Genomic DNA, 14,172 nt, shown 5'->3' with positions numbered 1-14,172 from the left:
TTGAGGAACAAAAATAATTTCGCTCTTCAAAAGGAACTGGAACAGTAACATTTCGCATGTTTTCATATGAGCTTCAAAACATTGAATGAAATAAATGCTGTATGATGAAATGGATCAGAGAACATTATCATGGCATAAATGACGTGTGAATGACACATGTAATGGTCAAAAATATATAATCACTATGTTAGACACGTCAAACTGGTACCGATAGATGTATATCTAATACGTAAAAATTCAGTAGTAAATTTTCTTAGTACCTGAAATATAAAACACGAATTTGGGATGAGATGTTTTAATCTGAGATCAATCTGTTAGGTAGCAGTTTACTAAAGTAGAACTTAAATCAACTTCAAAAGATTGATCATTCGCAAACTGAAGCAGATCTCACATATACTGCAGTAAACAGTATGGGGATACACAACGAAACATACCACTTACGTGATAACAACTCCCTGTTTATTGCATAGAGATACAACGTTCAGGATAAACAAGCTGATTGAATGTTGATTGATTCCATCACTTGGACAATGGAGTGGATTTCGACTTGTTGATCTTACTCTCCTGTTGGCCCCAACCACGTGCTACTTGCTGAATTACCCGTTGTTAATTTGCTGCTTGTCACTATGCATATGTACTTCTATTCACCTGGTTGTAGTAACTTTTATCTTGATAACGGGGTGAGAATATACATGGAAACTCCACTTTATCGACCTTTGGTCCAAACGGTTGAATTAAGAGAAATGTTGATGCCCGTCTGTTAGCAAATTAACATTGGATTATAGAGACAATGATAGGCCTACGTGTTGATAGAAGAGGATATTCCGGATTATGCGAATGAGAGCACACCTAATGTTTCACTTAGATTATATACATTGAAATATAAAACACATAAAAAACATAGAAGGCGTAGGCCACGAGTGGTAACGGGAGACTATATGGACATATTTTATTTAATCATGTTACAACATGCTAAATTTTACAGGAATTATAAATAGTTATATTACATCATATTATGAAATGTTTCAAAATATTACAAAATTTTAAATATACATACACATTTATAAGTACATTATAAATATATTAAAGATGAGAAAGAAGAGACGCTGAATCAGCAAACTGTCTAACAGTTAACATTCCATTTTGAAACTGGTGTCTCAGTTCTTGAAGACGACGTTCCAGGTATCGGTATTTCTTCTTCGTGGGTTGTCTTTGGCCTTCGGCATATTGCACCAACGAGGTGTAGGAATGAACTTCTGTTCAAGTTGAGCATTAGCCATTTCGAAGTCGAATGTACACTTTCATGCTTCTTCTCATTATATATCCCCATGTAATTAGAGGGGAACTGATCCAGAGCGATTAATGTTTCTCGCCAACAGTCTAATTTCCAAACCAAACTGCAAGCTTGTCGGTATCTGCTCCCTCGACCGTGACGGACACAGGGACTGGGCTTCTGGCCACCTTGACAAAATTTCTTCAACCCAAACAGAGGGACATTAGGAAGGGTGGATGCTCATCAGATGCTGTTATTTGAGAATACCCCCGGCAGTTCCTGTCTGATTGCAATAAAGTATACCAGCAGTGCATGCTTTTCGGATTTTCTAATGCATAGATGGCATAGTGACTGATCCAATTTGATCTTATTTCTGTGTTTTTTTACCTCGATATTTAATCATGCCACGTAAACATATGATGTCTATTACATATTATATTTATGACAAATGAAAATTTACTTAGGTATCTGCAATTTTAACTTCAGTACACATCCAATGCTTATATGTATTTCTTATGCAACAATGAAATTCCGTTCGTATCCTCCAAACAGTGTCGGCCCATAAGTTTTTTCAGGGGTCAATTAACATTGCATGCAATTCAGCGATTACTACCCCCTTTGCTGTAACAAGTATTCGGTGGTATAAACCTACACATGTTATATGTCATAATTGACTTGATGGTCAGTTAAATACTGAACATTTAAAATGTGTTCACCACTGCAATTTCGACTAGTCAAGTAGATAATCCTTTCGTTAATCCCTTAAACAATCATTACTAAAACAACACCAAACATCAAAGACTACCGCCAGTCGCCTTAACGCCCCCCATGAAACACTCATGCCGCCCCCATGCCGCTATTAGCCCATGCAGAACAATCAGTTACCATCACCCACCAGTTATCTCCCCTTGCGGATATTTCCAAAATTGGAAATCTCATCTTTCCAAAATTGGAAATGTCTTGGAACCATCATCTTTCCAAGACATTTCCAAGCTTGTAACTGTGGATATTTTTTCCAGTTTGAATTTATAACTGGTATGATGGTAAAACCACTCAGATTATCCGACAGAGGTTCACCATTTTGCATTTCTTGTGTAAATACTCAGCACTATGAATTAAGGTCTGATGTGCCAAATGTATTACATTTTATGTAATATGCTCATGGAAGTGCAGCAAGACGAATTATCAGCTGAGATACAAAACAAACATTGATCAAAGGATTAACCGATAACACGCTGGTTGATTAATTACTTTTATCTTGCACAGCGGATTTGTCAAAAGGTAGGGTTTATGTATGTAGATTAACTAATCTATACTGATTACACCCTGTCGTAAAGTACCTGTGTAAAAACAACATCTTTCCTTTAATGTATTAACCGCCAGTAAGTTGATGGGGGGAGTTCCTCTAGTTCCGCTAGTCGGGCATGTTGTTTATTTAAAGGTCACATGCAACGTAAAACACAACTTTGCAGATTATGATACCTTTCGGTATGGACTTACCGACACAAATCATCAAAAATGCAAATTCAACTTATAAAGTTGAAAAATAACGCGATGAAAAAACGATGAGTTCAAACGATTCCATAATTTTCCCCCACCGCTTTGGGGAAAAGTGCTTTCAACAGTTGGACTGTGAAATAGGTTAGCGCAGCTTGGAAGCGGGTTGTCCGGTGAATACTCGGTTAAGGCTTTGGTGTGAGCTATATTTCTAATGTGTTGTTGATATTTCACAGGTGCGAGCATTTTATATGTTATGACAGTAGATTACCGATATAACTGTTTATATAATTTCATTTGTCTATTTCACCACACGTTCTTCTTACCGAGTCACTTTCTCAGTTTGATACTTAAAAGCAATGTGATTATTAGCAAAAATGTCTAACTGTGATCAGGGATACTCTACAAAAGGGATAGGTCACTCGCTTGCTTTTTACCATTTGTACTAATTAGCGTGTGCCTCGTCATGCTCCAACGCACTCAGTGACTTGGTTCGTTCCCAGCGCAACTTCGGCTGCGTTTAACAGTACTTCAGTCAGTGTATTGTATCGGTCGGAATTTAACAATGAATGAATGAATGAATTAAGAGCAAGAACTTTTTTATATGTGAATGAATGAAAGAAATAAAGAAAAAGAACAAAAGAAAGAAATACATATGTGAATGAATGAAAGAATAAATGATACACCACGGCCATCCCTCCCCAAACATGTTAAAGAACGCAAAACTATCGGTAGAACACGTGTTAACATCAGCTGTCCTTTTTTTTAAAAATCTACTTTGAGACATTTTTTAACATTAGTAACTAATTTAGATATCTTATTGCATGTGTGGAATGGCATTGGGCATGGGCATTGACAGAATGTTAACTGACACTGTCACAGACCCCTCAAAAAACAGAAAGTTTAGAACTATCACAAAGCGTTGTGAACACCTTTCCAGTTTTGTCAAATACTAAGATCAACAAGAAAGAAATAAGTTTTAGAACCATAACACTCAAGCATGACAAGCATCAATGGCGTATCAGAACAGATCGGCGATATGTCATATTTTTCACACACCTCAAATACACACTAACAAAAAAATTAAATTATAAAACTATCACTATTACTTGCAAACACCTTTCACCTGATGGTATATTCCCCTCATAAAAATTAAAGGTGTATGTGAAAGATGTTTTAGAACAATAACTAGACACACTCAAACAATGCCCTGTAGTATTTCAATGGCAGATCGGCGATATGTCATATTTTTCACACACCTCAAATACACCCTAACAAACAAAAATTTTTTATAAAACTATCAGTATTACTTGCAAACACCTTTCACCTGATGGTATATTCCCTCATAAAAATAAAAGGTGTATGTGAAAGATGTTTTAGAACAATAACTAGAAACAAATACACCTCAAACAATGCCCTGTAGTATTTCAATGGCAGATCGGCGATATGTCATATTTTTCACACACCTCAAATACACCCTAACAAAAAAAATTTTTTTATAAAACTATCACTATTACTTGCAAACACCTTTCACCTGATGGTATATTCCCCTCATTAAAATTAAAGGTGTATGTGAAAGATGTTTTAGAACAATAACTAGAAACACTCAAACAATGCCCTGTAGTATTTCAATGGCAGATCGGCGATATGTCATATTTTTCACACACCTCAAATACACCCTAACAAACAAATTTTTTTTATAAAACTATCAGTATTACTTGCAAACACCTTTCACCTGATGGTATATTCCCCTCATAAAAATTAAAGGTGTATGTGAAAGATGTTTTAGAACAATAACTAGACACACTCAAACAATGCCCTGTTGTATTTCAATGGCAGATCGGCGATATGTCATATTTTTCACACACCTCAAATACACCCTAACAAAAAAATTTTTTTTATAAAACTATCACTATTACTTGCAAACACCGTTCTCTTGATGGTATATTCCCCTCATTAAAATTAAAGGTGTATGTGAAAGATGTTTTAGAACAATAACTAGAAACACTCAAACAACGCACTGTAGTATTTCAATGGCAGATATGTCATATTTTTCACACACCTCAAATACACTCTAACAATTTTTTTTAAATTATAAAACTATCACTATTACTTGCAAACACCTTTCAACTAAAGGTATATTTCCCTTCTCAAAATTAAACGAATATATGAAAGAAGTTTTTAGCGATATAATTTAGTCTTTCTTCGCTGTGTACCGAGAATTGAAGCCAGTGAGCTACAACATGCCGACTTGAAACTTTACTACAAATCTACTGTACTAATACTGACACTAATAACAATTATTTGACTTAAAATGAAGTGACAGAATAGGTAACTTCTCTTGTACATGTAGGTTTTCAGTTGTCACAACACTCAGCGTATGTAATCAGCTGTTGAAAATAAACCGGGCTCAATCTTAAAACATCAGCTGTCCTTTTTTTTAATAATCTACTTTGAGACATTTTTTAACATTAGTAACTAATTTAGATATCTTATTGCATGTGTGGAATGGCATTGGGCATGGGCATTGACAGAATGTTAACTGACACTGTCACAGACCCCTCAAAAACAGAAAGTTTAGAACTATCACAAAGCGTTGTGAACACCTTTCCAGTTTTGTCAAATACTAAGATCAACAAGAAAGAAATAAGTTTTAGAACCATAACACTCAAGCATGACAAGCATCAATGGCGTATCAGAACAGATCGGCGATATGTCATATTTTTCACACACCTCAAATACACACTAACAAAAAAATTAAATTATAAAACTATCACTATTACTTGCAAACACCTTTCACCTGATGGTATATTCCCCTCATAAAAATTAAAGGTGTATGTGAAAGATGTTTTAGAACAATAACTAGACACACTCAAACAATGCCCTGTAGTATTTCAATGGCAGATCGGCGATATGTCATATTTTTCACACACCTCAAATGCAACCTAACAAAAAAAAATTGTTTATAAATCTATCAGTATTACTTGCAAACACCTTTCACCTGATGGTATATTCCCCTCATAAAAATTAAAGGAGTATGTGAAAGATGTTTTAGAACAATAACTAGAAACACTCAAACAATGCCCTGTAGTATTTCAATGGCAGATCGGCGATATGTCATATTTTTCACACACCTCAAATACACCCTAACAAAACATTTTTTTTTATAAAACTATCAGTATTACTTGCAAACACCTTTCACCTGATGGTATATTCCCCTCATAAAAATTAAAGGTGTATGTGAAAGATGTTTTAGAACAATAACTAGAAACACTCAAACAATGCCCTGTAGTATGATTAAACTTCAAACTGTTTTCGTTTGTTATAATAAAAAATGAAGATGGAAATATTATCGAGTAAAAAAGATTTCATTTTGTTGATCAATCTATACCTAAACGATCAATTGCGCATGCGGGTGGCGCAGCAAAGGTCACGAACCCATTGAAAATACTGGGATATCATCCGGGTGCTCAGGGGAGAAAAACAATAACAAAAGCAACAACCAGTGCGCGGAAATTGCTCTGGATCAGTGCCTTGTTAAATGTGTTCATCATATGATTGTTTTAATCATGTTTTTACACCGTCGACTTCCGTGTGCGATGTGTTCACTTCCATCAACCACCAGCTTATAATAACACGTCACATGAGATAAGCCATGTGCTAAAATAACACACAAACTTCAAAGCCTACCCCTTGTCGACAATTCGACAATTTTTATTACTCAAAAAACCACCTTCGGTGGTACAAGAGCATATTTTAACAACAATTTATGTACAATTCATATGCATGCGTCTTAGATAGACAACTGAATACAATATATAATTCCTTATACATATGTACAGTTCCCTATATATAAATAAGTGAATATATTTATTGGTGGGTTAACACAAACGCTTATTAAAGATTGGTTAGCATTTTTTGCAACTGTATGATAAAATTCGACAAAAATTTCTTATATCTAGTTGTCGTCGGCGAGAGAACAAGAACTAATTTAGATATGTTGTTAAGATATTTTGTGGTGGGTATATATTGTTCACGATATGACTTAAGTGCCGGACATTTAAGAATAAAGTGTAATTCGTCACCGATTACACTTAAATTACAAAGTGTACAATATCTTTCATCCCTCGGTATACTTTGCCATCTTCCAGTCTCAATTGGCAGGTTTACATTTAAAGTTCTAAATTTTAAAATCGGCACAGAAATATATTTCGGTAAAAGTAGGTATTTTTCAAAAGCAAGTGATTGCTTGTAATGTTGATAATACATTCCTTTCGGGCTAGATTTGATACTTTCCCTCCACTGTTGAATAAACTAGTCTGTTAAAACTTGTCCAGCTTTCAGAACTAGAGAAGACGTGGTATATACCGAGGGATTTACAAATACATATGATAATCCAATCCTATCTAGTAAACCCTTGATATAGTGAATCCAAGGATCCGACTTAAAATTTTTATTGTATTTATTTAAACTGTAATTATATAACACATGGGATAATTTAAGTGTATCAGTATATGTTAGTTTGTGCCAAAAGGATAACATACGTTGGTATATTTTTATAGATATTGGAGTTCTGCCAAGTTCGCCATAAACCATAAAATTCGGCGTAGATTTCCTTAGTCCAGATGCGAGTTTCAGAAATTTTAGATGTATATTCTCTATTAGGTCAAGTTTTTCAAATCCCCACAATTCTGATCCATAGGTTAAAATAGGTGTTATCATCATATCAAATGCCGATAATAAACAATCTAAGGGTAAATTCAAATTTCTTGATTTTTTCAGCAGGCTATACATAGCCTTTGTAGCGTTTTCGGTTATAGTTTTTATGCTAGTTACCATTCTTTTGTTTCTGTGTAGTTTTATACCAAGATATACATAACTGTCGACTAAAATAAGATTTTTTGTCCCCAAATTTAAATGTCATTTTTGATTTAGCCGCTGGGCCCGAACCGAATACTAAAATTTTGGTTTTTGATACATTTACATTGAGTTGCCAATTAGTGCAATATTCATAGAAGGAATCAAGAGACTTGTGTAGGGCTTTAGGAGTAAGGGCAAATAAAACAGTGTCATCAGCGTAAAGTAACAATAAAATTTGCAGCCAGATTTGTATTTCATTTTCATTAAATAATTCCAAGTTAACTCCTTTGCAACCAATTTCATACAGATTATTCTCTAGATCATTTAGAAAAATTGAAAATAAAAGTGGCGATAAGTTCTCTCCTTGCCGTACCCCTTTTTGACATGGGAAATAATGGGATGTACTGTTTTGTGTACTTACTGTTGACTTAATGTTACGATACATACTTTTTACAAGCTCAAGAAATCTTCCATGTATACCGGACTTTTGCATCTTCGTCCATAGACCGATTCGCCAGACAGTATCAAATGCTTTTGTGAAGTCGATGAAGGCACAGTAGGGCTTTTGCCTTTGTGATGTCAGTATACTATTAATTGTCCGCAAAATAAATATGTTATCGGATGTTGTAAAAAAATTTCTAAAGCCTGCTTGAGCGGGAGTAATGATATTGTTTTGTTCAAGGAAAGATGTTAAACGCGAGTTTAGTATAGAGGTAAAGAATTTTCCAACACAGCTTAAAACAGTTATAGGTTTGTATGAACTTGGGTCAAGTTGGTCACCCTTATTTTTGTATATCGGTTTTATAACTCCAATCAGCCAAGAATCGGGAATTTTACCTGTTGTAAAAACGAGGTTGAAAATTGAACATAGAAGGGGGCAAAGATGTCAATAGTATCGATTATGTAATCATTTTCAATATTGTCCAAGCCTGCTGCTTTATTTCGTTTGAGTGTTTTGGCGGTAGACATAATTTCTTCAATGCTTATTAAGAATACTACAGTCATATTCCAAATCGGGATGATTACTTTCTTTGAAATTCAATACATGTTCGCTGTAATTTTCTGCATTTAGATCTCTATAGTATTCAAGAAATGTTTTGGTATCAGGCATCGCGATGTTATCTTTCGGGTTTCTATCTTTGAGACATTCCCAGTATTCTTTCGGTGACTTTTTCATTTTTTCTCTAAACATATTTTCAAGAAATATCCTATGTTTTCTAATATGTTCATCTATGCATTTCTTGTAAGCTCTCGATTCGGTGCGTAGGTTTTCAAGATTAGACTGTAATTTATTTTCCTTAACTTTTCGTTTTGCTTTATGGAATCTTTTTCTGAACTTTCTACATTTTGTATTGAACCACGGCTTGTTCTTACGATAGCGGGGTGTGTATTTCATCTGTTGTCGTGTCCCAAATGTTTCACGTGCAGCATTAACAAGCACGTGCGCGAGGCGATCGGAGAGCGTGTTGATAATCGATAAATCTTCATGGTTGGATACCGCTGTACGGACAAGATTTGTAAGTTTATTTACTTTATTCATGTCAACATTTTGGCGAAAAGTTGCTTTTTTATCGAGATTATAACGTTTAGGTTTAGCCGTTTTACTGTTATCTACATGATAACTAAGTTTAGGTTGCTTTACTACATCGGGAATATACTTGCTTGTCAGTGTAAACGATAATGGGCAGTGGACATCTGACGTGAGGGGAGAAAAGTCTAAAACATCAAAATCGGTAAAAAGTTTTAAACTTTTGGGGGAAGTAAGAACATAATCGATTAAACTTTTGTCATTACAAGTTAACTTCCCAATATGTTTATCATTTCCCACCCTTCCATTTACAATGAATAAATTCAAATTCTTACAAATATCTATAAGTGCATAGCCAAAATTGTTTACTTTACCGACATCTTGAGATGATCTTCCTAGAGGAAGGTTTAAATCATGTAAATATTTCTCAGGGCATATATCTCCAGTTTCATCTAAATCAAACTCTTCAGTAAGAAAGTCATCGTATACAGAATAAGTCATCGTATACAGAATAATCACATAAGGTATTTGTTCTGGAGTTGAAATCACCCATTAGCGTAACATATTCACTTTTCGTAAGCTTATGCATAACTGAATGTTCTAGGTCGAGGAAAGTGTCATTCGTAACATATCTGGATCCATCGGGGGGGGATATACACTATTCCTAAATAGTGATCTTGCTCAATATCAAATAAAGTTTTTGACATTTTTATCCACATTACATAATCATTATCCTTCTCTACTAATGTAATAAAATCTTTGTACTCGTTCTTAACAGCTATTCCAATTCCTCCTGATTTTCTGTTAGTTTTTACTCTATTCCTGAGCGATAGTGTATACCCGTCAAGATGTATGTCATCTAATTCATTTGTTTTAGTTTCTTGCAGTCCGATAATATGTTTACTTTCTATAAGGTTAACAAAATCCGAGTACTCTAATCTTTTTCTTAGTCCACATACATTAACACTTAAAAACTTAAGGGCGGAATAGTTTAAAATGCAGTCGTCGTCGTCATCGTCATCGTCATCATCATCATCATCATCATCATCATCACCACCATAATCATCAGCGTTAGTATCATAAATGTCAACGTCAACATTATCTACGACATGCTTATCAACATCTACAATATTATCATCTTCATCAGTTATGTCAATATGAGCGTCTACAGCATTTGTATCAACATCTTCGATTCCAGAAGCATCATTATTTACACTTCTGTTGATGTATTTAATTTTGTCATCAGTTTCGGGAACATCAATATTTACATTTCTGTTGATATGTTTCATTTTATCTTTATTTTTAGAACCAACAATATTTATACTTCTGTTGAGATGTTTAGTTTTGTCGTCAATTTCAGAAACATCATTGTTTACACTTCTGTTGATATGTTTCGTTTTATCATCAGTTTCAGAAACATCATTATTTACACTTCTGTTGAAATGTTTCGTTTTATCATCAGTTTCAGAAACATCGTTATTTACACTTCTGTTGATGAGTTTCGTTTTATCATCAGTTTCAGAAACATCGTTATTTACACTTTTGTTGATATGTTTCATTTTATCATCAGTTTCAGAAACATCGTTATTTACACTTCTGTTGATGAGTTTCGTTTTATCATCAGTTTCAGAAACAACGTTATTTACACTTCTGTTGATATGTTTCATTTTGTCATCAATTTCAGAAACATTATTTACACTTTTGTTAATATGTTTCATTTTGTCTTCACGAATATCAACAGCATCACTATTTATAATTTCATTGGCTTCAACAGTTTTATCGTCAATAATGTCAATGGCATCAAAACAAACCACATTATTTTGGTCTGCAATATTAACATCCCTGTATTCAGGGTACATATGGGAGCCATTGCAAATGAGAGTCATTGATGTATTTGCTTTGGCATATGTAGCAATACTGACTAGGTATCGATCATATGAGGTCTCAGTAGTTTGTACTTCTGTCTTTAATGAGAACTGGGGTATTTGTGAGTCACTTTTGGAGGTTTGGGGTTTACATGAGTGAGTGTCATATTGTTCTGGTGGATAATATACAGAGGGGGATTCAGGCCATGTAGTACTGACTGACTCAAGCTCCTGCCCACCGACGTCTTCCTATGTGGGTTTCTGTATGGGATGGCTGGGCCCCTGAGGTACTCTGTAGGGGGGATGGACAGGGGACTGGAGGGTATTCTCAGCATACAGCTTGTCTACTACAATCACTGCTTTCTTCCCGCTTTTCCTAGCCTCCCTCAACAGAGGCATCAGAACATTCTTTCTATAGTCACTGATTTCTTCCGGGAATTGTTTTACAATATGGAATGGTTTTCCTTTCAACATTTTCCCACATTTTTTAACGCTATCTCTCTCTTTTGTGATAAGAAACTTTGCAATGATGGGTCGAGGTTTGATAGACTCCCCATGATATCGTGGACTGCGTTTAGGTCCTATTCTGTGAACACGTTTGAATTAAATCTTGTCACCATCCTCATGTTTTAGTTCATCTTTAATAAAGTTTCTCAGTACTTGTTCACAGTCTTCGAAAGGTTGAGTTGTTGTAGTTACATACTCAGGGATGTTGGTGAATATGAGATTATCTCTCATAGATCGGCAACGTTGGTCTACGAGGGCTTCACGGAGGCTTAAATTGTTATTTGGACTGCTTGCTGACTGGGCCCTAATATCAGCAATTTGTTTTTCCATTTCCACTTTGTTCAGTTTTAGATCATCATAGCTGTCACTGAGAAACCTTGCGCTTTCTTCCAAAGCATTGACCCTTCCTTTAACGTCGTCAATATCTTTCACTTTTAGTTCCAAGTTAGCAATGTTTGTCTTAATGTCATTCACATCTTTCACTATTGAGTCCAACTTAGAAAGTTTGTGATCCATGGACTCTAACCTGGCCAAAATGGCTGCCGAGGTTGAGTCAAGACAAGGGCTGGGGGGTAGAGGTTGTGCGAGAGGGTTGCAGTGAAACGGTACCTGACTTATATATTGTCCTTGTGGGGTAGTGAAGAGAGTCTGCTGGTTGGGCGTGTAGATAGTCTGGAGGGATTCTCCCACGATGTTGGCTGTGCTACCCGGTGTTGACGTGGCCATTTTTGACGTGTCACCTGTAGTCTTCTCGCTGATTTCGGTAGGTGAGGTAGACTGTTTATGTCGTTTTCGGCCCTTCTTATCACTTTCAGGTGATATGAACTTCTTTCCCATACTTTGTAGACAGCTTTGTTGTATTTTGAGGCAGTTTACACTAAAATCGTGTTGATTCAATCAGATGGAGACTCAAACACGTCTTGTCACCTCGACGCATGCGCAAGTCGACGTCCTGAGCCTTATAAAAATTGAAAGGTCGGCTTCCTGAGTCGACATCTCAAACTATTTTCATGTAAGTGGTAATAATTCCTGAGCATTAGAGAACAGATTGGCTTGTTTGGAATTTAATGCTTTTCATAAACTAGAATCTCATAAACTATTTGTCTCTGGAATCATCTGTGATATGAACTTATGTAGTGATTTCTCTAGAAATTATTTAAAGATATCTAAAATTAAACATAGTCACCTTTTATTGTATATGACCAAATTAATAGTTGACCACAAACCCAACAGTCTTTACTGTTGCTTTCGCAATGATAAACCACCCAAACGGTCCATCCCTTGTGACAGGTGTTAATTAGAGGGTACCATTAAAGAATGTATTCTACTACCATAAACCTATTATTCCCTGGCAAGGGTTCACTTTTATGACATGTAATAAACCCTGTCCAGTTAGTCAGTGGGTCCGGTAAACTTTTATTTAAGCAATGATGTAACGTAGGTCTATGTAATTTATGTTTATGCAAACCGTGACAGGTCAAAACTATTTGCGCCTCTGTGGATAATAAGTAAAACATACACTTAAAACGGTATTTTGGAAAATGCTAGCCATATCAGGGCAAATATGACAGTCAATATCAATTTTTAACACCTAGAACAACAAGGATGCAGACGAGTGAAGTTATACCAGGGATAATCTGCAATGTCTTATAGTCTCCGGGGTTATACTAAATATAGAACTGGTTCCTAGTTGATCCCATAGGAGGACGAATACACTCCTAGGAGGACGAATACACACTCTATACACTCATGGGGATCCTTGGGAAAAGGAGAAACTGAAAGGAGTGGTAAAATCCTGGAATTTTTTGGAAATATGATATTTCCAAATTGGAAATTTTTGGAAATCACCATTTTTTTTCTTGTGTAAATATGGAATAGGCGCATTATAAATATGCATTTATTAACGTTTATAATTATACACACGGATTGATACAAAACAGACAATTCCTGAAGTGCGTCAGTATTTATTTTTCTATTTCCGGAAGCATATCTTTCATATGATTATGGGTAATAAATAGAAAAAACGAGTTATTACGGAAAAAAATGTCACTCGTGAAAATATGTTCCAAAACTCTACATGGACAATGAAGTTACTTTACTGTACTTTACTTAAATCGTTTCAGCATGAGGATGCGTCAGTGAAGATGCTGGACCACTTACTTGAAGACAATGAGGACGTGAAGAAGGCCTTTGATAAGTTTGACACAAATGGGTCTCGTCTGAAGCTGATCAAGGACATCATTTTAGGTCAAAAACCAACAGTTAAGTAATGTGCCTACAGTATGGGAAAAGGGAATATGAATTTGGTACCATGTGTATGTATATGTATCTGACAAATGAAATCAATATACCGTATACCGGGAAATGTTCGAGGTATCTAATTTTCGAGGTTTTCGAGGTAAGAAACGCAACCTCGAAAATATTCTATCCATGAATTTTTCCGAACTTCAAACCTTTGGGTCAGATTTCCTATCGATAAGCATTTCGACTGCTGGCAACCAATGACTTCCTGACATGCGCATTAACTCTGTAATGCCTGTCTACAACTAATCTTAACGTTCAGTGACCCTGAACGGCCTGAATAAACAAACAACAGAAATGCGGTGTCGAGACTATTTAATTGTGTTGTACTTGTTGGTCCA

At 35.4% G+C, this 14,172-nt stretch overlaps 1 protein-coding gene across 1 annotated transcript in view; it reads left to right on the top strand.

The window, feature by feature from the left end:
* LOC124253871 (deoxynucleoside triphosphate triphosphohydrolase SAMHD1-like) overlaps nt 1-13,856 on the top strand; it is a 271,358-nt gene extending 257,502 nt beyond the window's left edge. Inside the window, exon 7 of the mRNA XM_046687729.1 lies at nt 13,654-13,856. Within this exon, the coding sequence (XP_046543685.1) occupies nt 13,654-13,800 (147 nt within the window). The 3' untranslated portion in view covers nt 13,801-13,856. The remainder of the gene's footprint in view (nt 1-13,653) is intronic.
* Nucleotides 13,857-14,172: the final 316 nt, after the last annotated feature.

The sequence above is a fragment of the Haliotis rubra genome, unplaced genomic scaffold, assembly GCF_003918875.1.
Source record: "Haliotis rubra isolate DU_JTF1 unplaced genomic scaffold, ASM391887v1 Scf557, whole genome shotgun sequence".
NCBI classification, from domain to species: domain Eukaryota; kingdom Metazoa; phylum Mollusca; class Gastropoda; order Lepetellida; family Haliotidae; genus Haliotis; species Haliotis rubra.
The sequence above is the reverse complement of the archived record's forward strand: the minus strand, read 5'-3'. Positions and strand labels throughout refer to the sequence as shown.